Source organism: Lytechinus variegatus, chromosome 1 (genome assembly GCF_018143015.1).
Source record: "Lytechinus variegatus isolate NC3 chromosome 1, Lvar_3.0, whole genome shotgun sequence".
NCBI classification, from domain to species: Eukaryota; Metazoa; Echinodermata; class Echinoidea; order Temnopleuroida; family Toxopneustidae; genus Lytechinus; species Lytechinus variegatus.
In genome coordinates, this window is record NC_054740.1 from 93,493,433 (window position 1) to 93,519,815 (window position 26,383).

Below are 26,383 nucleotides of genomic sequence, written 5' to 3' on the forward strand. Positions count from 1 at the left end.
CACCCGCCGCCGAGCAGAGTGAGACTATAGGCGCCGATTTTCCAACGGCGATGGCGGCAGCATCAACACCAAATCTTAGTTTTTTAAATATTACAGAATAAATATGGACCTAGTTCATGAATTTGGACATAAGGTTGATCAAATATTACTAAACATCTTGCCAGAGTTTCAAGTCATATGACCAAGGTCAAAGGTCATTTAGGGTCAACGAACTTTGGCCAATTTGGGGGTATGTGTTCAACTACCACCATCTGATTCATGAAACTTTGACATAAGAGTATCACTGAACATCCTGCTTGAGTTTCAGGTCACATGATCAAGGTCAAAGCCAAGGTCAATGAACTTTGGCCATGTTGGGGGTATCTATTGAATTACCATCATAACTTTAAAATTTTATGGATCTGATTCATGAAGCTTGGACATAAGAGTAATCAAGTATCACTGAACATCCTATGTGAGTTTCAGGTCACATGATTAAAGTCATATGTCATTTAAGGTCAATTAACTTTGGCCAAGTTGGGGGTATTTGTTGAATTACCATTATAACTTTGAAAGTGTATTGGTCTAGTTCATAAAACTTGAACATGAGAGTAATCAAGTATCACTAAACATGCTGTTCAGGTTTCAGGTCACATTACCAAGGTCAAAGGTCAATGGACTTTGGCCATGTTGGGGGTATTTCTTGAATAACCATCATAACTCTGAAAGTGTATGGATAGAGTTCATAAAACTTGGACATAAGAGTAATCAAGTATCACTGAACATCTCATGCGAGTTTCAGGTCACATGGCCAAAGTCAAAGGTCCTTTACGGGCAACAAACTTTTGACATTTTGGAGGTAATTATTAGATTGCTGTCATAACTTTCAAAGTTTATAGATAGGCCTATAGTCTTAGGTCACATGATCAAGGTCAAATGTAATTTATTGTCAACATAGTATTCATTATATACAGGAAAATGGTGTTTTTTGTGAATAAGTATTTTATAGTAGTTTTAAAAGTCAGCACTGCTACTATATTGAATCGCGTGATGCAGGTGAGACTGCCAGATGTGCTCCTCTTGTTAAATCTACAATTTAACAAAATGATTTTTCCTGTTTACCACACACATTAGACCTGTTGGTGTTATGCATCTATTAAGAACTGTACTGTTATTATTATTATTTTTTTAAAATATTATTATTATTATTTGAGAAATGTCATTCAGATGTATAATGAGTGATATAAAATCAGATGTATAATATTTTAAGAATATGATTGACTTTATGTTGATTATTTATCATTGCAGGACTTTGTTTGGGGTTTTGGTCTTCTTATAGCAGGTTTGATGTTCCTCTATCTAGTGATAAGAGTAGGACCTTCTATATTTCGTAGGAAGATGTTTAATGAGTACAGCGTCAACGATTGGCATCTTTATGCTCCCTGGGATTGGATGGTCATGTAAGTTATTTTTCTGATCCTTTTTCCTAAACAAATTGTGTCAAAATAAACACTTTAAATAAGGCCTAGAGTTCAAAAGCATCAAGGAGGAGAAGGAAAAACATGTGCGACTATTGAACATGTGTCAAAGCTTTAGACAAACTGAAATTATTGAAACTGTATCAAAGCCTTAGACAAACTGAGATTATTAAACCTGTATCCTAGTCTTAGACTGAGATTACTGTCCAGTATCACTGCTTTAAACAAACTGAGATTATTGTCCTGTATCATAGCTTTAAACAAACTGAGATTATTGTCCTGTATCATAGCTTTAAACAAACTGAGATTATTGTCCTGTATCATAGCTCTAAACAATCTGAGATTATTGTCCCGTGTCATAGCTTTAAACAAACAGAGATTATTGTCCCGTATCATAGCGCTAGACAAACTGAGATTATTGTCCTGTACCATAGCTTTAACCCTATCTAGGCCGGGGTATTTTGGGAGTTCAAATGGCCGGGGGGGGGGGCCTCCCAGGCCCCCCTTTGAGATCTTGGCCGGTGACCGCGCGATCGCGCCGAAAATTGGCACGCAGGTTGTCTGGGATATAACCTACAAAATTGTATAGTAATTTTTTTCATGGGAATCGTTATTATGTAATTATGCTAATTTATGCGTAATTAGTTTGCGAAATCATACTTTTTCCTCTAACTCCATAAATAAAGCTCCAAATGTTCAAATTTTTGGCACAAAAAATCTTTGTGATGTTCTTAGCAAGTGTACATGAAAAAATTGTGATATCAGATCAATTTATATGTATGTATTATATTGTTTTCTTATGTATTTCTTTGTTTTTTGGACCTTTTGTTTTTCATTGTTTTTCTATGAAATTCGTTTGGGACTCTTCTCAGATCATAAACAGCATAAAACACATACATTAAGGCCAGCAAAACTAAAAATAATCATACATTTATGATTTTTGGTTGAAAACACTATTTACATTGACTTTGTACACATAACGTTGCGTAACTTTGGAACCGCATACCCGGGTGATGCAAAATCGGTCTCAAAAGTTGCGCGACTCGTTGAGGGGGGCCTCCGAGCCCCCCCCCCCCCCCCCCCCCCCCCCGCCTAGATAGGGTTAAACAAACAGAGATTATTGTCTCATATCATAGCTCTAGACAAACTGAGATTATTGTCCCATATCTTTAAACAAACTGAGATTATTGTCCTGTATCATAGCTCTAAAACACTGAGATTATTGTCCCGTATCATAGCTCTAAACAAACTGAGATTATTGTCCTGTATCATAGCTCTAAACAAACAGATTATTTTCCTGCATCATAGCTCTAAACAGACTGAGATTATTGTCCTGTATCATAGCTCTAAGCAAACTAAGATTATGGTCCTGTATCATAGCTCTAAACAAACTGAGATTATTGTCCTGTATCATAGCTCTAAACAAACTGAGATTATTGTCCCGTACCATAGCTCTAAGCAAACTGAGATTGTTGTCCTGTATCATAGCTTTAAACAAACTGAGATTATTGTCCCGTATCTTTAAACAAACTGAAATTATTGTCCTGTATCATAGCTCTAAACAAACTGAGATTGTTCTGTATCATAGCTCTAAAAAACTGAGATTATTGTCCCGTATCATAGCTGTAGACAAACCGAGATTATTGTCCTGTATCATAGCTGTAAACAAACTGAGATTATTGCCCTGTATCAAAGCCCTAGAACTGAGATTATTGTCCGGTATCATAGCTTTAGACAAACCGAGATTATTGTCCTGTATCATAGCTCTAAACAAACTGAGATAATTGCCCTGTATCAAAGCTCTAAACAAACTGAGATTATTGCCCTGTATCATAGCTCTAAACAAACTGAGATTATTGCCCTGAATCAAAGCTCTAAACAAACTGAGATTATTGCCCTGTATCATAGCTCTAAACAAACTGAGATTATTGTCCTGTATCATAGCTGTAAACAAACTGAGATTATTGTCCTGTATCATAGCTCTAAACAAACTGAGATTATTGTCCTGTATCATAGCTGTAAACAAACTGAGATTATTGTCCTGTATCATAGCTTTAAACAAACTGAGATTATTGTCCTGTTTCATAGCTCTAAACAAACTGAGATTATTGCCCCGTATCATAGCTTTAAACAAACTGAGATTATTGTCCTGTATCATAGCTGTAAACAAACTGAGATTATTGTCCTGTATCATAGCTTTAAACAAACTGAGATTATTGTCCTGTTTCATAGCTCTAAACAAACTGAGATTATTGCCCTGTATCATAGCTCTAAACAAACTGAGATTATTGCCCTGTATCAAAGCTCTAAACAAACTGAGATTATTGCCCTGTATCATAGCTCTAAACAAACTGAGATTATTGTCCTGTTTCATAGCTCTAAACAAACTGAGATTATTGTCCTGTATCATAGCTTTAAACAAACTGAGATTATTGTCCTGTATCATAGCTCTAAACAAACTGAGATTATTGTCCTGTATCATAGCTTTAAACAAACTGAAATTATTGTCCTGTTTCAAAGCTTTAAACAAACTGAAATTATTGTCCTGTTTCATAGCCCTAAACAAACTGAGATTATTGTCCTGTATCATAGCTCTAAAGAAACTGAGATTATTGTCCTGTATCATAGCTCTAAACAAACTGAGATTATTGTCCTGTATCATAGCTCTAAACAAACTGAGATTATTGTCCTGTATCATAGCACTAAACAAACTGAGATTATTGTCCTGTTTCATAGCTGTAAACAAACTGAGATTATTGCCCTGTATCATAGCTCTAAACAAACTGAGATTATTGTCCTGTATCAAAGCTTTAAACAAACTGAAATTATTGTCCTGTTTCATAGCTCTAAACAAACTGAGATTATTGTCCTGTATCATAGCTTTAAACAAACTGAGATTATTGCCCTGTATCATAGCTCTAAGCAAACTGAGATTATTGCCCTGTATCATAGCTTTAAACAAACTGAGATTATTGTCCTGTTTCACAGCTTTAAACAAACTGAGATTATTGCCCTGTATCATAGCTTTAAACAAACTGAGATTATTGTCCTGTTTCACAGCTTTAAACAAACTGAGATTATTGCCCTGTATCATAGCTCTAAACAAACTGAGATTATTGTCCTGTTTCATAGCTTTAAACAAACTGAGATTATTGCCCTGTATCATAGCTCTAAGCAAACTGAGATTATTGCCCTGTATCATAGCTTTAAACAAACTGAGATTATTGTCCTGTTTCACAGCTTTAAACAAACTGAGATTATTGCCCTGTATCATAGCTTTAAACAAACTGAGATTATTGTCCTGTTTCACAGCTTTAAACAAACTGAGATTATTGCCCTGTATCATAGCTCTAAACAAACTGAGATTATTGTCCTGTTTCATAGCTCTAAACAAACTGAGATTATTGTCCTGTATCATAGCTTTAAACAAACTGAGATTATTGTCCTGTATCATAGCTCTAAACAAACTGAGATTATTGTCCTGTATCATAGCTTTAAACAAACTGAAATTATTGTCCTGTTTCAAAGCTTTAAACAAACTGAAATTATTGTCCTGTTTCATAGCCCTAAACAAACTGAGATTATTGCCCTGTATCATAGCTCTAAACAAACTGAAATTATTGTCCTGTTTCATAGCTCTAAACAAACTGAGATTATTGCCCTGTATCATAGCTCTAAACAAACTGAGATTATTGTCCTGTATCATAGCTCTAAACAAACTGAGATTATTGTCCTGTATCATAGCTCTAAACAAACTGAGATTATTGTCCTGTATCATAGCACTAAACAAACTGAGATTATTGTCCTGTTTCATAGCTGTAAACAAACTGAGATTATTGCCCTGTATCATAGCTCTAAACAAACTGAGATTATTGTCCTGTATCAAAGCTTTAAACAAACTGAAATTATTGTCCTGTTTCATAGCTCTAAACAAACTGAGATTATTGTCCTGTATCATAGCTTTAAACAAACTGAGATTATTGCCCTGTATCATAGCTCTAAGCAAACTGAGATTATTGCCCTGTATCATAGCTTTAAACAAACTGAGATTATTGTCCTGTTTCACAGCTTTAAACAAACTGAAATTATTGTCCTGTTTCATAGCTCTAAACAAACTGAGATTATTGTCCTGTATCATAGCTCTAAACAAACTGAGATTATTGTCCTGTTTCATAGCTTTAAACAAACTGAGATTATTGTCCTGTTTCACAGCTTTAAACAAACTGAGATTATTGTCCTGTATCATAGCTTTAAACAAACTGAGATTATTGTCCTGTTTCACAGCTTTAAACAAACTGAGATTATTGTCCTGTTTCATAGCTTTAAACAAACTGAGATTATTGTCCTGTATCATAGCTCTAAGCAAACTGAGATTATTGCCCTGTATCATAGCTTTAAACAAACAGATTTTTTTCCTGTATCATAGCTCTAAACAAACTGAGATTGCTGTCCTGTATCATAGCTTTAAACAAACTGAGATTATTGCCCTGTATCATAGCTCTAAACAAACTGAGATTATTGTCCTGTATCATAGCTTTAAACAAACTGAGATTATTGTCCTGTTTCATAGCTCTAAACAAACTGAGATTATTGTCCTGTATCATAGCTTTAAACAAACTGAAATTATTGTCCTGTTTCATAGCTTTAAACAAACTGAAATTATTGTCCTGTTTCATAGCTTTAAACAAACTGAGATTATTGTCCTGTTTCATAGCTCTAAACAAACTGAGATTATTACCCCATATCATAGCTTTAAACAAACAGATTTTTTTCCTGTATCATAGCTCTAAACAAACTGAGATTATTACCCCATATCATAGCTTTAAACAAACAGATTTTTTTCCTGTATCATAGCTCTAAACAAACTGAGATTGCTGTCCTGTATCATAGCTCTAAACAAACTGAGATTATTGTCCCGTACCATAGCTCTAAGCAAACTGAGATTGTTGTCCTGTATCATAGCTTTAAAAAACTGAGATTATTGTCCCGTATCTTTAAACAAACTGAAATTATTGTCCTGTATCATAGCTCTAAACAAACTGAGATTGTTCTGTATCATAGCTCTAAAAAACTGAGATTATTGTCCCGTATCATAGCTGTAAACAAACTGAGATTATTGCCCTGTATCAAAGCTCTAAAAAACTGAGATTATTGTCCGGTATCATAGCTTTAGACAAACCGAGATTATTGTCCTGTATCATAGCTCTAAACAAACTGAGATTATTGCCCTGTATCAAAGCTCTAAACAAACTGAGATTATTGCCCTGTATCATAGCTCTAAACAAACTGAGATTATTGCCCTGTATCAAAGCTCTAAACAAACTGAGATAATTGCCCTGTATCATAGCTCTAAACAAACTGAGATTATTGCCCTGTATCAAAGCTCTAAACAAACTGAGATTATTGCCCTGTATCATAGCTCTAAACAAACTGAGATTATTGTCCTGTATCATAGCTGTAAACAAACTGAGATTATTGCCCTGTATCATAGCTCTAAGCAAACTGAGATTATTGTCCTGTATCATAGCTCTAAGCAAACTGAGATTATTGCCCTGGATCATAGCTCTAAGCAAACTGAGATTATTGTCCTGTATCATAGCTTTAAACAAACAGATTTTTTTCCTGTATCATAGCTCTAAACAAACTGAGATTGCTGTCCTGTATCATAGCTTTAAACAAACTGAGATTATTGCCCTGTATCATAGCTCTAAACAAACTGAGATTATTGTCCTGTATCATAGCTTTAAACAAACTGAGATTATTGTCCTGTTTCATAGCTCTAAACAAACTGAGATTATTGTCCTGTATCATAGCTTTAAACAAACTGAAATTATTGTCCTGTTTCATAGCTTTAAACAAACTGAAATTATTGTCCTGTTTCATAGCTTTAAACAAACTGAAATTATTGTCCTGTATCATAGCTCTAAACAAACTGAGATTATTACCCCATATCATAGCTTTAAACAAACTGAGATTATTGCCCTGTATCAAAGCTCTAAACAAACTGAGATTATTGCCCTGTATCATAGCTCTAAACAAACTGAGATTATTGTCCTGTTTCATAGCTCTAAACAAACTGAGATTATTGTCCTGTATCATAGCTCTAAACAAACTGAGATTATTGTCCTGTATCATAGCTTTAAACAAACTGAGATTATTGTCCTGTATCATAGCTCTAAACAAACTGAGATTATTGTCCTGTATCATAGCTCTAAACAAACTGAGATTGTTCTGTATCATAGCTCTAAAAAACTGAGATTATTGTCCCGTATCATAGCTGTAAACAAACTGAGATTATTGCCCTGTATCAAAGCTCTAAAAAACTGAGATTATTGTCCGGTATCATAGCTTCAGACAAACCGAGATTATTGTCCTGTATCATAGCTCTAAACAAACTGAGATTATTGCCCTGTATCAAAGCTCTAAACAAACTGAGATTATTGCCCTGTATCATAGCTCTAAACAAACTGAGATTATTGCCCTGTATCAAAGCTCTAAACAAACTGAGATAATTGCCCTGTATCATAGCTCTAAACAAACTGAGATTATTGCCCTGTATCAAAGCTCTAAACAAACTGAGATTATTGCCCTGTATCATAGCTCTAAACAAACTGAGATTATTGTCCTGTATCATAGCTGTAAACAAACTGAGATTATTGCCCTGTATCATAGCTCTAAGCAAACTGAGATTATTGTCCTGTATCATAGCTCTAAGCAAACTGAGATTATTGCCCTGGATCATAGCTCTAAGCAAACTGAGATTATTGTCCTGTATCATAGCTTTAAACAAACAGATTTTTTTCCTGTATCATAGCTCTAAACAAACTGAGATTGCTGTCCTGTATCATAGCTTTAAACAAACTGAGATTATTGCCCTGTATCATAGCTCTAAACAAACTGAGATTATTGTCCTGTATCATAGCTTTAAACAAACTGAGATTATTGTCCTGTTTCATAGCTCTAAACAAACTGAGATTATTGTCCTGTATCATAGCTTTAAACAAACTGAAATTATTGTCCTGTTTCATAGCTTTAAACAAACTGAAATTATTGTCCTGTTTCATACCTTTAAACAAACTGAAATTATTGTCCTGTATCATAGCTCTAAACAAACTGAGATTATTACCCCATATCATAGCTTTAAACAAACAGTTTTTTTTCCTGTATCATAGCTCTAAACAAACTGAGATTGTTGTCCTGTATCATAGCTCTAAACAAACTGAGATTATTGTCCCGTACCATAGCTCTAAGCAAACTGAGATTGTTGTCCTGTATCATAGCTTTAAACAAACTGAGATTATTGTCCCGTATCTTTAAACAAACTGAAATTATTGTCCTGTATCATAGCTCTAAACAAACTGAGATTGTTCTGTATCATAGCCCTAAAAAAACTGAGATTATTGTCCCGTATCATAGCTGTAGACAAACCGAGATTATTGTCCTGTATCATAGCTGTAAACAAACTGAGATTATTGCCCTGTATCAAAGCTCTAAAAAACTGAGATTATTGTCCGGTATCATAGCTTTAGACAAACCGAGATTATTGTCCTGTATCATAGCTCTAAACAAACTGAGATTATTGCCCTGTATCAAAGCTCTAAACAAACTGAGATTATTGCCCTGTATCATAGCTCTAAACAAACTGAGATTATTGCCCTGTATCAAAGCTCTAAACAAACTGAGATTATTGCCCTGTATCATAGCTCTAAACAAACTGAGATTATTGTCCTGTATCATAGCTGTAAACAAACTGAGATTATTGCCCTGTATCATAGCTCTAAGCAAACTGAGATTATTGTCCTGTATCATAGCTCTAAGCAAACTGAGATTATTGCCCTGTATCATAGCTCTAAGCAAACTGAGATTATTGCCCTGTATCATAGCTTTAAACAAACAGATTTTTTTCCTGTATCATAGCTCTAAACAAACTGAGATTGCTGTCCTGTATCATAGCTTTAAACAAACTGAGATTGTTGTCCTATATCATAAAGCTTCAGACAAATGGAGAGTATTGAAGCAGTATCATAACTTTAGACAAACTAAGATTATTGAAAGTGTATCATAGCTTTAGTCAAACTGAGATTATTGAACTTGAACATGTATCTAGATAATCTGTCTTCTGCATTCAGTCACATAACTGTGGATTATTGATAAATTTTTATGCATGGGATGTGGAGACATTTTTTTCAAACTCAATAAAAATCCAGAAATTCATTTGATTGACTTACTGTTGATTTGGAGGTAGCTGTTCACATTTTGTCTCTTAATGAAACCAAGGCTATATGTTTGTGATGTTCGCTGTTAATTTATTGTTCAGGTTTATTGCACCTATTGAGGCAGTGATCTTGATTATATGGTGGGCATACGATACTATATCTGACAATAAAGAAGACTGGTATCAATTTCTTCCAGAGAGCTTCATGGCAACTGTAGTTCAGGTAAGTATATTTTAGGTACAATTCTGTCTCAACATCAATCACTTAAAACCACCAGAATAAGATTATACATGTTATCACAGTGAGCAAAATAATTGAGATTTAGTTAAAGCAAAGAAACCTTGTGATTGTAATTGAAATGATTTATTAGGAACATTTCATTGCAGCCAAAGGCTGAATTGCAAAATGTTTTATAAAGTAAAACACAAAATATATACAATATCAATAAACATAACAAAAATGACATGTCAAAGTAATAAAACCATTGTTATGTGTGAAATTTTAAAAAGCATAAAATAATTTATATATATTATATAACAGTAACCTTGGATATCTGTTGCCACAATATGATTCTATGGGGATGGAGTCTTGACTGAAGACAGAGTCATTTTCATTTTTACCCATTTCTCTGCAATTATTCTCTTTCTTTTCAAATCCTTTTGTTTATTATTCTTATTTGTGAATTTCAACATTCGGGCTGTCATTTTGTTGGATTCTTTACAGATTTATTTATGGTCGTTGTCATAGGTGGAACTTACATGTATACTATATGTAAACCCTAACTGCATAGGGGTGAGGGTTCCTCCTTAATTTATTTGTTAAGTCTGTAATTTGAAAATCTCTCACCACGATGTTTCACACTTTTTTTCTCATGAGCCTCACACTTTTTAAACAAATTTGTGACACCTGGGTATGTGGTTACAAAGTTTATCCTGATTTTGTATATGCATGATTGGCATAATTGCTCATAAAATAATTTTTTTTTTGGTACAAATTTAATACCAATTGAGTTTTCAGCTGAAATATTTGTATTTGTGATTATTCTTTTTTGTTTCTTTTTTGGGGGGAGGGGGGGTATAATAATAGTATACAAATATTCCAGGCTTTGAGTTAGTATAGCAGGAATTATTCATCCGAGGCTGAACTGGCATTACTATTTTGACAGTACAACCGAGGATGAATAATTCCTGCTATACTTTCGAAATAAAGGCCTGGTGGGTGTTTCATAAAGCTGTTCGTAAGTTAAGAGTGACTTTAAGAATGACTGGTGATCCCTCCTTGTGGTAAGCGGTATATTGAATTTGGGGTGGTATATTTGTTTTATATCCTACTTTAATGAGTTAGAGCAATAGATCTTGATGATCTAAAATTTGAACTCATTCATCCTTTTTTAATCTGAACCAAATACAGATTCCCTGCTGCGCTGAATGACCTACTTCTCCTGAAGCCACGTGCCAGAATGCGTATGATGGTCTGTGATGTCAGTGATGGAATAGTGCACTATTCTATCATTGACGTGACAGAATAGTAAATTTTCTTCAGTGGGCGATTCATTTTCAACATCATCGCAAAATAGTGAGAATATGTTTGGTCACTTGATGCTATTTAAGCCAATCAGCACACAGTATTAATTTATGTAGGATATTATACAAATATATCAGACTTTGAGAAAGTATAGTGGGAATTGTTTATCCAAGGTTGGACTGGCAATTTCTATTTTTCCAGAGGGGCAAAGCCCCGAGGGGAAAATAGTTACATTGCCAGTCCAACCGAGGATTAATAATTAATATAGGGTATTTATATTGCGCACATATCCACCCTGTTAGGTGCTCAAGGCGCTCCTATATTACCCGGCTAAGCCAGGCGTTCATAGTGCACACAGCTTTTTAAGGAATTACTTCCTACGGATACCCATTTACCTCACCTGGGTTGAGTACAGCACATTGTGGATCAGTTTCTTGCTGAAGGAAATTACGCCATGGCTGGGATTCGAATCCAGCAACGAATAAGAATGAAACATTGTTCTAGCCTTAAAACACTTGTGTCTGCAGAGGTAGAAGATGGCCTAAAAGATATATACAATTGTGTGTTGTTGGCATAACAATGACAAGAACCTTCAGGAAAATTATTCTGAGTGCTGTTAATGAGGCTATAATGCAAAAAGCAAGGGACCGAGTCGTGAGCCCTGGGGCACACCAAAAGGTACTGGGAAAGAATCTGAGACAGTACCATCAATAACAACTTTTTGATGCCGATCAGACAAGTATGACTTGATCCAGTTGAGAGCAACACCATTGATACTGAAACAATTATGCAAAATTTCCAATAGTCTGGTGTGGTCTATAGTATCAAATGCGCTACTTAAGTCTAGTAATACTAGAAGAGTGACTCTCTGATCGTCCATTGCCATCAGAATATCACTCTTAATCCTAAGCAGCACAGTTTCTGTACTATGATGTTGTTTATATGCGGATTGGTTGGATGGAAGAAGTGAATTGCTATTGAGAAACTGTAAGATTTGTTGAGTGGCTGCACCTTCTACCAATTTTGAAATGTTTGTAAGTTGCTTACAGGTCTTAGATTACAGAATGCAGGATCCAGACCTGGCTTTTTCAACAGAGTTGAAACCAGGGCTACTTTCCATTCATTAGGAAAATGACCTGTAGACAGGGAGACATTGATCATAGACATATACACAGGAAGTATAACATCAATATGTTGCATAATAAGATTTGTTGTAAGTGGATCAGCAGAGCAAGAATTCTTAGTGAGCTTCATCACGAGTTGCCTAACTTCTCGTTCTGATAAAATTTTGAATTTATCAAATTTGATATCTTCGGGTGCTGGAGATAAACCAGATGAATCAGTATCAATACCATCAATCAAATTTATATTGGATTGAATATCACTGTGAATACTAAGAACTTTATCATGAAAGAATTTTCCTATGTCATTCTCAAATGTCATCCTATCAATGTTACATGGCACCACTGGATGTTTATTTGAGACATTCAGCAGAGATTGAACAACCGTGAACAAGCCTTTTACGTCTTCCTTGTTCCGTGCTATCAAGTCTTTGTAATAGGTTTTGTGAGCAGCATTTAAAACATATAATGCTGTGTTACGAGCTTTCTTATACTCGTTCAGACATTGATCGGTTCTTGTTCTATGCCATTTCTTCCCTGCTTTACGTCTCTGCCTTTTTGCTTCTCGGACCTTGTCTGTATACCATGGCACATGAGGGCGAGCAACTACTCGCTTCAAAACCAAGGGAGCATGCTTATCTAAGAGGTTCCTGAGTTTGATATCATACAAGTTTGCCAATTCAGAAATATCTTGTGATACATGTAAATTTCTACATCGCCTACTATCCGCAAGCTCTTTATTAAACACTGCAGTGTTAATACAGGAGTATTTACGATACGACACAATCTTGTCAGTCAAAAATGGTTTACATGTGTTGAGATGGCACATGACTGGAATATGATCTGAAATAAGATATTTACATGGCCATGGCTGACCAACAATTAAGTCATCAGATTGGTGACAAATAAGGAAGTCAAGCGTGTCACCTTGAGAATGAGTACTAAAATTTACAAACTGAGTACAACAGAGTGATTCAAGAAGATCTTTAAATGACTTTCATACTCTTGAGTTTACATCAACTAGGATGTTAAAATCACCAGTTATGAAGAGTGGAACATTGGACAGTAGGCGATCTTGGATGTATTCGTTAAATTGAAAAAGAAACAATGCAACAGACACCGGATATTTAGCGCATAAAATTTTCTCAAGCAACAAACTCATCACAATTATTGATCATTAATTCATCACAAAACCCTGAACTTTGCAAGTTCCAAACAAGAAAACCTGAAAGAAATTGGAAGGCTAATTAAATGATCTTTTGAATGATGTAAAATATGCATTGTGTATAATTAAGGAGTTTGGAGAAATTAATGGCCAAACACAGATTTCCAAACTTTTTTGAGGGGTTTATGTATTATATATTCACACACACATTGGAAGAATATTAAGAAGAGTGTCTTGAATACAGTTTTGTAGTTATATCCAAAGAATTACAGCCAAATTATGATTTTATGTGTTAATAAGCATAACTGAGTAAAAATAAATTTGAATAACTTGGTTACATTTAACCATCATTTTTTGGAGATTACGTCATGGGAGACGTGTGCGCCGACTATCGTGGCAATTATGTGATCAACAACTGAGATCTGAGGAAGGGGCCAAAATACAGTGCGTATCAAAAAAAAGTTTACACTTAGAAAAAATCGTGTAAAATTATACATTTTTCATATCCTGAAGATTTTACCACATTTTAACATTGGTACAGATCCATTTAAGTAAATGACGATATAACTGTCAAAAAATATTTCTGCTTGAGTGAGCACCACTTACTTTTGAAAAGTTAGTGAAAAATGATTTGCGTAGAACTTTCAAATAGTTATGCTAATAGAAGTAGACCTTAATCATGTATAATACGGGGAATTTAGCTGGTAATATTGATTTGAAGATGTCTTTTACCTTTTTAAACTTGTTTCCTTGCCCAAAACACTTTGAAGAGTGCATTGCGCCCCATCCCTCTCCCCCACACAACAAGGCCATCGTGACGATATCTGCTTGAGCTGGGATTTACATGAAACGGCTGAGGCTTGATTTTCATTTGTTAATCAATGTCAAGCTTGGGAAAAGTGTGGAGAAACAAGTATTAGTTTAGTATTAAATGAAAATGAAATGTAAACCCACTTTAAATGATAAAAACTTAGTGAAAAATATGCTGGAGATGTCTGATATAAACTTTTGTTCAGATTCAGTTATGTCCTCAGATCCAGATGGCAAAAAAGGGTAAAGGTTGTGCTTAATAAGTGTTCAAATTTCAATTTGGGTGGCAAAATTATTAAAAAATGCTTGAATGTATCAATTTTATTTCAATTGACTAAAAGTGCGAGGGAAATGTATAAGAAATGTTTCACAGGGTAAGTTTGATTTCACCCTTTCCCCTTTACACAGCATGAAAATGAGCATTTCTGCGCAAACAGATTTCTGCAATCTGTACAAACATGGACAGTGCTCACTCAAATGTAACATTCTGTCAAAACTTTTACTTTCATTGGTTAGATGAGACCCTAAGCCAAGATTATATGTGAAAAAAATACCAACATGTCGTAATTATTTTTTAATTCCCAGGGCTTTTTCAAAGTGTAAACTTTTTTTTGATAGGCATTGTAGAAGTAGAATTAGAATTTCATACAAGTTCTGATGATGAATATGGCAAGCCATGAAGGGTATATGAGGAAGAAAAATATTATTGAGCCAAATTCACCAAATACAGCAAGATTGCCTTGTGAAAAATTACATCGTAAAATGTTTTTGTATGAATGTGGGTTAATGATAGAATTGTTGTTCTTAAATGTTGTTCTTTCAGTGGGTAGGTGCTCTCATCATCCTGATTACCATCAATATATTAACCTTACGATATGGTTCCAAGTCATCCAGTGATACTCCATCTACTCATCTCTTCATTAAAAGTAGACAAGACCCAAAAACCATCAGCTACAACACACTGTCTAGCAATGATGATGACATACATGATGAAAAGAGCACTACCTCTGTAGCATTCACTAATGATAATGATATTGGAACAGTAGTACTAATTTAAGGTAAGAAAGAAGTTATGGGATGTCACTACATTTATCAACATGATTGTTTGAAATGATTTTCAATCTTCATTTAGTGTATTAGATCTTTGAATTTGCTGTGACCATTATTTCACCAAAGTTGGTGGCGGCATGATTTGTTTATATTGCATTACAAGAGGATGTCATTTATTTTTAATAGTGCCTTAGCACAAGTGCATTTAATAGTATGTTAGCCATTATCATTTATTTATAATTCTCTTTTGTTATTCACAGAATTACATTAATTTGTTTGTATTGTAATTGCAAGAGAATTCAATTATACTATTTGAGATCAATGTTATTTGCTGATTTGGTTTACGGTACACCATGTGGAGTATTGAGTGGATAGAAGAAGAAAAAATAAGTGGATAGGCGAGAAAGTGGAAATTTGAGAGTAGTCTTTCTTGAATGTAGTCCTGAAAAGGACTCTAAACCAGAAGAGATTGATGAGTTGAAAACAGCTTGAGTAGTAGGATGGATGAGGAGTTGCTGGCTTGAGTCGGCGAGTAGAGATGATAAGCAAAAACAGTAGAGAGACTCAACGTTTTGGGCAGGTTGAATGTCCGTCTTCAGGAGTGTTAGTTGAGGTAGTAATATAGTATCATTAGACATGATTTATCATCTTTGCATTTATAACTTACATTTTTTATTATGTCAATATAGTTTTATTATTGTTTACTATTCTTAACGTGGAGCGTTGTGGCCCAGTGGATTAGTCTCTGGACTTTGAAACAGAGGGACGTGGGTTCGTATCCCAGCCATGGCGTAATTTCCTTCAGCAAGAAATTTATCCACATTGTGCTGCACTCGACCCAGGTGAGGTGAATGGGTACCCGGTAGGATTTATTCCTTGAACGCCTAAGCGCCTATTAATATGGCGGCTTAGCTACAGCCAGGGTAATAATATGTTACCAAGTATCAAAGCGCAGTTGAGTATATGCACATAGTAACTGCGCTATATAAATGGACACATCATTATTATTATTATTAACATGCACCCCAGGCTTAAAATGATATCTAAATATATAAGTAAACATTTAACAAGCAAAACATTCCGTCTGATTAAAAAAGAACAAAGCTATTGAATTTTCATTTTTTGTCAATATTTTATTTTCATTTTCCCACTTTTCTTTTTGATACATAAAATTATAATTATTTGTATTTACATACATGTATTTATTGTCTCCTTTGTCAGAATATAATTTGCAGCAGTGATCAATAGCTACTCCTGTTTTTATGTTTTGGGGGACAGAGTTTGAATAAATGTGATTTCATGTGATAAGATACAAGTAAATAACTTGGGGTAGATGATATCAGCTCATCCATTGCTTTATCCAACTAACTTGTCCAATTTAAATTGAAGTTTCAGTGAGGTTTTTCTTTCTATCAGTATTTTGGGGTTTTTTATTTGTTAAAATCATTATTATTACATAAGCCTGAGGATTCATAATAATTGTACAAAGTCATGTAGTTTATAGCATTAATTTACTTTAAGAGCTGCTGCTATTCCTTCAAGATTAACTTTACTTATTCTAGCACATCTTGTTATATTGTATTTATAGGACTATTGCATTAATTCTTTTGTTGTCTTTGATTATATATTTTGCATTGTTTATTTTATTCATTTTCTGTTTTCTTAAGAGTTTGGGAAAATATTCCATTTTTTAATTCTTATCCTACATGTACTTTTTTGACAACATGTTTGATAATGATAATCATATTCAAAATATGAAACTTTATTAAACATTTAAGTGCAGTGTTGTTAATGTAATCATTGTTATTAAAGATTTTAATTATTTTTTTGTATATTTTGTGAAAAGCATTTTTATATCTGATTCCTGATGCATGATTTATTTGTATCCATGATATTCTCAGCTGAATAAGATTTAATAGAAGGAATGCGAGTCTTTATTTTTACCTTATTGAATGAATAAAGTTTTTAATTGATAGTTTGTTTTTACTCTTTGCACCATTTTTGTTCCGCGGATCCAGGGGTATGATAGAAGGTGCAGGCCCATAAAATTTGAAACTAATTTACAAGTAGCATGCCTTCACTATGCACTCTGTAAAATAGGCGATAACTTTATTTTTACCTGTCAAATTATTTTGACAAATTTGCTCTCCATAAAAGTCTGACTCTGGATCTGCACCAACTGTTATCATTACTATTTCTTCCTATTATTACTGTTATTATTGTTAAGACTATTTTGTTATTATTGTTTTTACAATTAGTACTTCTATCAGTTTTATTACTATTAATATTCTTTTTATTAATGTACTTATGATATCATTTTTCTTTGATGATCTCCTTAGCTCAACATTATTGGCGCCCGATCGACACAGGGTAAAGATCTTGAGCAATTGCTGGCTTTTTATCATATGGGTTTTTACAGGGTTGATACTTTGCACAACTTTACATCTTTCAGGTCTTTTTCTCATGTCATATCAGTATTAATTTCAATTGATCTGATTTGACAGCTGACTGTGGTAAACTGTAGATCCCAATTCTTTATTAAACCTATGGGCATTAACCTTCCCCCTGCTACATGGCTGCCTATCATTAAGAGTCTACACTCAAGTCAACAAATATGTATTTGATTTTGCCAAATTCATGCTTTAACACACATCTGTTTGATTATTAATTTAATCATTTTCATTGATTTTAAAAGGAACTTGCCGTTATGAAATAGTTTTATAGTTTGCCAAAACAGTCTCAGGTTTCATAAGGTGACAAAGAATTGATTGATTTGCCTTGCAAATCTGGGGCCTGTTGCAATCAATCGCAACTCTAAAAATCATGTGCAACTTGATTTTCAACCAATCAACATCGTGCATTTGGGACTTGCAATTTATTTTTTGACTTGCGTTTAAACGCGACTCTTTCTGAAAAGGACCCCTGGTCTCAAAAGTTGTGCAAGATTCGAAAGTAAAAAAGTCGACGAGCAGCGCAGGAGAAAATTTTCACTCTGTTGTGATTTAATCGATTTATTGTGAAAAATGTAGTTGGGCGGATTCCGCACCCCCCCCCCCCCCTGCATATTGGGGTTAATGATTGGTACATATATGAACTGTAATTATTTGAAATAAATCAATTGACTGAGTGGAATGTTGATATTACTTGAAAAGTCATGAGTACCACCAAATGAAATAAAATGAACATATTTTACCCTCTATTTATATTTGATATATGGTACTAGATATATATATATTAATTGTACTGCCATCTACAGTTGAAAGTTATTATGACAGATTGTAATTTTGTGTAGTTACTACAAGAAATATCAGTGAAATGGTGCTGTCTTCCATTACCTACATATACAAACTTATTGGACCCAAACCCATGCCTTTGGGGTGATCATCTTACACTGAATGCCTCGTAGAATCAATTTCTTCTAACAATTTCATTTACACCTCATATTTACTTCATGAAAGATGTTTTGTTTTATCTCATTGAATTGGCACAGGGTATTTGAAAAAGTTTGCCGCCAATCATATCAATCTTTCACATTTTGAAGTCTACAATTGAATGATTTATATTAGCAGTAGCAAGCTATTTGCATTTTTGTTTCTGGAAGCAGATGAGTAATTAATTTATCTTCTCTTCCGATGCCCCACACACATAGATCATTTTCCTTGTCAAAACATATATTACTATCAATTATATAATTATGTCACAAACAAAAGCAGAAATTGATTTATTTTGAATGACAGATCAAACAGGCTTATGTCGAAAGGGTGGGTGCTGTCGCGTTAGGGTGCGTCAACGCGAACGCGAAGATTCGTCCAAAGCCCCCCCCCCTCCGGTTTGGCCGAAAGGGTGCGTTGGGAGCGCCACGTCGCGTCGCGTTCACTGGAACGCGCCCTTTCGTCCAAAGCCCCCCCCCCCCCGGTTTGGACGAAAGGGTGTGTTTTATAATAATGAATAAATAAATACAAATATTTATAACAAAGCTGAACAAACAAAAAAGACGAGTGATATGTGAAATTTGCATAGGAACATAAATCATCATATGGCACAAACATTCTTTTTAAGGTAAAAAAAAAAAAAACAATGACGGCATGCTGCATGAGGATTTTTCGGTGGAAATGTTTTATGGTGTAATATTGATACATGTAAAAATTATGACTGATTTCAAGGTTCTTTCAAATAAAAAAAAGTAACTTACCTTCAATTTTATACTTTGCAGGTGTGTATTTATTACAAAGGAAAACATTCGTATACCTGGAGATATTTGGTGTCCCCCAAATTATAAAACTTACGGCAGATGTGTCCTGGAAGGGCAAGGCCAAAATTGATGTCGGGTCAGCATTCACAACGTTTAACTCTTCAGACCCTACCTTACTATATTTTACACTTGAGACCCTGCTTCAGTATATTTTGTGAGATGTATCTGTTGTGTATGTGTGCGTGTTGTGTGTATAATAATAATAATATGTGCGTGTTGTTTGTATAATAATAATAATAATACTTAAAATAATAAAAATAATAACAATAATAATAATAATACTTATAATGATAATAATAATTTCACCCCAAAGAGTGAATTTATGGAAATGAATTTGGAGTGAAAAATTGGCGCCAAGTGGCCTATTGCAAGGGTGGGTATCTGATTTTATTATCATTATTATTCTTAGTTGAACTTTTCTTTCTTTCCTCAAATTGTCAATGCTTTAAATGATTGAAAATCCACTATTTTACATGCAAATTGGCAATGTTTGATAAAATACCTTATATTCAGCTTTCTTATAAATATTTGTATTTATTTATTCATTATTATTAAACACACCCTTTCGTCCAAACCGGGGGGGGGGGCTTTGGACGAAAGGGCGCGTTCCAGTGAACGCGACTCGACGTGGCGCTCCCAACGCACCCTTTCGGCCAAACTGGGGGGGCTTTGGACGAATCTTCGCGTTCGCGTTGACGCACCCTAACGCGACAGCACCCACCCTTTCGAAATAAGCCGATCAAACATGCTTTTAGCAGATACCTGTCTAGATATTACATTTGCTAGCTCTGCAGAAATCATGTGTACAAGAAAACTTGTCCATAAAGATCACCATTGTGTGCAAATCATGTTATTGAGCAGTTTTCACCCAACTTGACTCAAGTTGTGTCAAATATAATGATCGATATTTACCTATCCATAATGGTTAACATAATGAACCAGGAAGATCTGGGCATTAAGTTCGGAATATATCCATCATCGATTAATACCTTTGATAGAACGAATGTGAATCCAATAACTATCGAAAATTATCACTATCGAATTTTGAGCGAAACCATGTTTACGGCAGGACGGGTTGCAGATATGATATTTTTGCCCTTAATTAACGATTCACACTTCAGATTGCTTGTCCTTGACAACAACTCTGTATTGCGTTTGTACGACCCGTTAGGTCTGTTAGCTCCATGGTCAAGGGGTACATCCTAATGATGGTAGGCTCGTCTCCACCTTAGACAAAGTTTTCCTATTGGGATTGTCACACGGTCATTGGACAAATCGACCGATACTGCCAAGGAACAGAGATGGGTCATTCAAAATAGTAGCGGTTGATTGTCCAACCCAGGTAGATTCTATTCGTTGTGGCGTCTGGGTGTGTTTGTACGGCAAGGCGTTATGTACGAACGGTGATGTCAGTGAAATTGATGTTAGGCCTCTTGTATTAAACGTTGAAGCGCGAAAAGAAATTGTCAATACCATCGTTACTTTTGCCGACAGGCGAAGCGATCTAGTGCAAGCTATATACGATGCTTCTCAATTCAAGACAATAATACATCCAAATGAGAGAGTCGATGATGTCACTCACTCACTATTTCTTTTGTGTTTTATTGTTTGAATTATACAATATTTCAATTTTTACGAATTTGACGATTAGGACCTTCTTGCCTGAAGCACAAAATGTAAAAAAAAATGGAATTCCATGTGTTCAGGGAGGAATGAAACTTCATTTCACATGACAATGACAAGAAAATAGAAATATTTCATATTTTATGTAATAAAATACAAAAGAAATGGTGAGTGATGTCATCAGTTCCTCACTTGCATACCGACCGAGATGTGCATATAACTGTTTTGTGAAATAAAGCGAAACTTTAAAATGCCATAACTTTTTTATTTTACATCCGATTTTGATGAAATTTTCAGTGCCGTGCTTGTTGAATTTTTCTCTTTTTATTAAAATGAAGTTTTTGTTGGTGTGGACTTGTCCTTTAACCGTACGATAGCTTTGATGGGAAACCAGAGAAAACTCTTGTTTCATGAAATTATATGTAAATACAAGCATTCGAAGAACTTTAACTTTTCAAGTCCGATTTCAATTCTGTTTGTTTTATGGCACTAGGTGGGGGATTCAAAACTTCTATACAGAATTTTGAAATTCATTAAATATGCTAATTTATGCACATTTTTCAAAATTTACAAAAAATGCTTCTTTGTTGACCGATTTTGATTTTTTTTGCTTCTAACTGGTAGAGCTTCATGAGGTTCACCAAACTTCTATACACAGAATTGTGAAATTTTGATCAGAACAATTTTTATGCTAATTTTTGCGAAATTAATTTATGCATATTTTTAAAAATTCTCATAAAATGCTTCTCTATATGTTGACCGATTTTGATTTTTTTTTTCTTCCATCTGGAAGAGCTTCATGAGGTTCACCAATCTTCTACACAGAATTTTGAAATTCTGATTAGAACAATTTTTATGCTAATTTATGCGAAATTAATTTATGATATTTTTAAAAATTCTCATAAAATGCTTTTTCTTCTATAATGGTTGACCGATTTTTACTTTTTCTTCCATTTTGTAGAACTTTATGAGGTTCACCAAACTTCTACACAGAATTACAAAGAAATGTTTCTCTTCATTTGTTGATCAATTTCAATTTTGAAACTCATTAAATATGCTTATTTATTCATATATTTTCAAAACTCACAAAAATGACTCATTTATTTGTTGATTGACTTTGGTTATTTTCGTTCAATCTGAGAGCTACATTAGGTTCACCAAGGTTCTACACAGAGTTAAGAAACTTTGACTAGATAGTTATTAATACAATATAATTCACTACAGTGTCAACTGGGCTGAAATTAAAATTGTTAAATTTTGTTGTGAGATGCCGATGAGCTCCACATCATTGATGTGCTAGTTTATCATGTTTGTCATTCCGGTGTTGGCATCAATAACTCTTTAATTATATATTGTGATTACTCCTTATATCAAAGAAAGTCATGTTATAATGATGCATTTGTAATTTTGTATTAATTATTAAAAAGTTATTCTATTCTGGGATGTTTATTTTTCAATAAATTAGTTACTGATAACACCAGTGAAGTTTTTATCTAGGTTATTCTGTGAGTAGCTTTTTATTATGTAGCCATTCATGTTTGACATGGTGTATCAGTAATGAAAAGACCCTAGTAATCAAAAGACATGTAATCTTGATAGATGCTCTCATTGGAGGCATGTTGTTAAGTATCTTTTTTCGAAAGCTGTTTGTCAAGTAACAATACCTTTATGAATGACTGATGACCCTTTCTTAGGAACTATCAACACCAAGTGAAATAAATCTGGTTTATATCATTAGGGACTATCAACACCAAGTGAAATAAATCTGTTTTATATCATTAGCAACTATCAACACCAAGTGAAAAAGATCTGGTTTATATCATTAGGGACTATCAACACCAAGTAAAATCAATCTGGTGTATATCATTAGAAACGATCAACACCAAGTAAAATAAATCTGGTGTATATCACCATGGTCCATGATATCACCAAGTAAAAAATAAGTCTCAGTGGTGTATATCATTAGAAACGATCAACACCAAGTAAAATAAATCTCAGTGGTGTATATCATTACAAACGATCAACACCAAGTAAAATAAATTTGGCGTATATCACCAAGTAAAATAAATCTCAGTGGTGTATATCATTAGAAACGATCAACACCAAGTAAAATAAATTTGGTGTATATCATTAGGAACTATCAACACCAAGTGAAATCTGGTGTATATCATTTACTGCAAGAAAGGGTCACCATTCGTATTTTATGTTACTAGTAACAAACGGCATTTTTCTTTATTTACTATTATGATAATTATTGATACAAATGATATTGAGAAGGATGATGATGATAACAAGAATTCATAATTGTTTTTATTGATATTTTCTTCCTCACATCCTTCTCTCTCTTTCTCTCTTGTTTTCTTGCCTTCTTTCTTTCTTGCTTGCTTTCTTGTTTTCTTTTTTTTTATTTCTTGCTCTTGCTTTCTTTCTTGCTTTCTTTCTTTCTTTCTTGCTTGCTTGCTTGCTTTCTAACTTTCTTGGTCTCTTGCTTTCTTTCTTTCTTGCTTGCTTTCTAACTTTCTTGCTTTCTTTCTCTCTTGCTTTCTTTGTTCTTGTTTTCTTGCTTTCTTCTATTCTTTCTTTCTTTATTTCTTTCTTGTTCTCTCGCTTTCTTGCTCTCTTTCTTTTTTTTTCTTTCATGTTTCTTGCTCTCTTGCTTTCTTTCTTTCTTGCTTGCTTTCTGTTGTCTTTCTTTCTTTCTTGCTTGCTTGCTTTCTTGTTTTCTTTATTTATTTCTTGCTTGTTTTCTTTCTTAGGTTCTTTCTTTCTTGCTTTCTTTCTTACTTAGTTTCTTTCTTGCTTGCTTTCTTTCTTGCTTTCTCTTTCTTTCTTTCCTCCCTTTTCCTTCTTTTCTTCCCTTCCTTTATTTTCTCCCCTCCTTTCCTTTTTCTTTCATTCGTTTCCTTCTTTCTTTGACCAAATTATAATGATTATAAAACATATATCATAAACATAGATAAAAGATTACATGAGCAGGCCAGCATCAATCAACTAAAGCGTTTGGCCATGTACCCAATCAAGACTTAGGATGAAGGCAGCCTCTACGTCATTTTTTGCTAGAGTAGGCACCGCTGCTTAAAAACATATATTCAAAGATAAAAGCGTTAATACATTGATTTTTTTTCCGTGACGGAAAGAAAGAAATATATATATTTGATTAGTATATTTGTTCATGTAGATACACATGTGTGTATATATATCATTTATATGAGTATAATGACCATATAAGATGATGGTCCTTGTTCACTTTAGTTTTAGAACAATATTTATCTTCTCTAGGTTATATGCCTTGTATTCAGTAGAGCTTATTATCCATTTTGAGAAAAAAAAAGAGACAAAGGAAAGAAAGAGAAAACAAAAAAGGAAAAGGAGAGGAAGGAGGAAAAGGGAAAAGAAAAAAGATGAATGGAAGGAAGAGGAGAATAAATGAAAGGAAAATAATAAAAATGAAGAAATGGAAGGAAAGGAAAAAGAATATTTATATGCATGTGTGTATATATATGTAGGTTATTTACTAATTCCATGTTCACCTAACTTACAACTTTGATTTAACAATGCACCATTCCATTTATTAAAGCCCTCATTTTGGATGCCCTATGAATTTCGAATCATCCGAACCTCCCCATATCAAATTTTATCATTTTATACAAAACAGATATACATGTATTTGATTGGTATATGCGAGATCATTTCACGGGAAAAGACTATAACAGTTTTTTTCTATTTCTTTTTCGAGTTTCTTTCAAGACTATAGAGTATCCCAAAGGGAGCCCCCTGTCTACACCGGAGAGACAGGACGATGTCTGGACGGTGTCGTTAGAAAGGACGGGATCATGCGGTAACCTGTAAGATACGATGGTCTTTATAATAATAATAATAAAAAAAAAAGAAAAGGAAAAAAAGGAGAGGAACGATTTTTAAAGAAACGTCGAAAAAAGAAAAGAAAATAATAGTTGGCCTAACGAGTTGGCGGTAATAGTCAAATATGACTGGTCGCCATTAATTTTCAACAAACAACAACAAATAAAGTAAAAATATAATGATGGTAGCAACTCGGTAAGCATGGTAAGCAGAGCATGTGACGAGAGCACCGTCACATTCAACTTCGATTCGGTTTTATCAAAATATACTCATTAAAAAGTCCGAATACTAACAATGTGAGCTCACAATCAAAAGCATAAAATATGACAGATAAGATGAGTATATAGCATGCAGTGATCATAATATGTCTTTAAAGACAATAAAAACATAAAGAACTTAATCCATACAACATTACAAGGGGGCGGCAACTTTATTTACATTACATCAAATGAAACCATAAATTAATTGTCAAACCAATCATCCCACAACTGAAAGTAAGCAAATAACTCAATTCATGGACCAGATATAAGTTTTTTTTTTTTATTTAGTATTGTCTAAAGTAATTCAAAGTTAGAGCATTTCTGATGTCTTTAGCTAATTGTTCCACTTTTTTGGACCTATGAAACGAATAGATTAGAACACGTCATTGTATTTATATCAATTCTGATTTGTATCAAACAACTGAGAAAAATGAACAAGCATAAGTCGATTGATACACTGATAAATAAAAATACATTGCTGTTAGGTTGCAATATCTTTTAAAGTAAGCAGCTAAAACTCTGACTATAATGTGTTTATGTCTGATCTTACTCCAGCTATGATTACAACAAGACAAATAGTGCAATACAAGCGTGGAATACAACATTCGCAATAATATATCAGCTCGTAAAAAGTAGCTGGAAATAATGTTGATATAATAATTATTAGGATTATTTGAATTTACTCACATGATTATCGGTCTGCTATATTCTAGTTGTATTTCGCCAATTATCTCTATATTTGTATGTATAATTGGTTTTCGTAATGGCGGTTTCACTTTCAGTTTCTTTGTTCTTTTACTTAGATATTTTGTACTTATATTCTTCTTTCTAAGCGCTTTGAAACGTCCGTATAAAGCGCTTTGTAAATTTTGTATACTATTATTGTATTCTTTGATTTAATCATCTTTGATATATTCTTAAAATAATACTCTTTGATATTTTCTTCTCAAAATCTTTTATGTAAAATTTCCTAGTTCATTTTGAATCAATGGTTACACCAAGAATTTTGTTTTCAATCTTAGGAATGTCAATTTTTTTTTAATT

General features: G+C 33.8%; 1 protein-coding gene across 3 annotated transcripts in view; it reads left to right on the forward strand.

The window, feature by feature from the left end:
* The window catches only part of LOC121428870 (uncharacterized sodium-dependent transporter HI_0736-like), a 74,194-nt gene extending 58,417 nt beyond the window's left edge, over positions 1-15,777 (forward strand). For 2 of the 3 annotated variants that reach the window (XM_041625752.1, XM_041625742.1), the window contains exons 10-12: positions 1,288-1,439; positions 9,775-9,895; positions 15,117-15,777. In XM_041625752.1, coding sequence (XP_041481686.1) covers positions 1,288-1,439; positions 9,775-9,895; positions 15,117-15,350 — 507 coding nt within the window. In that variant the 3' untranslated portion in view covers positions 15,351-15,777. Of the gene's footprint in view, positions 1-1,287; positions 1,440-9,774; positions 9,896-11,083; positions 11,249-15,116 lie in introns of all 3 variants that reach the window. The other variant, XR_005971849.1, reaches the window with a different exon arrangement.
* The last annotated feature ends 10,606 nt before the right edge of the window (positions 15,778-26,383 follow it).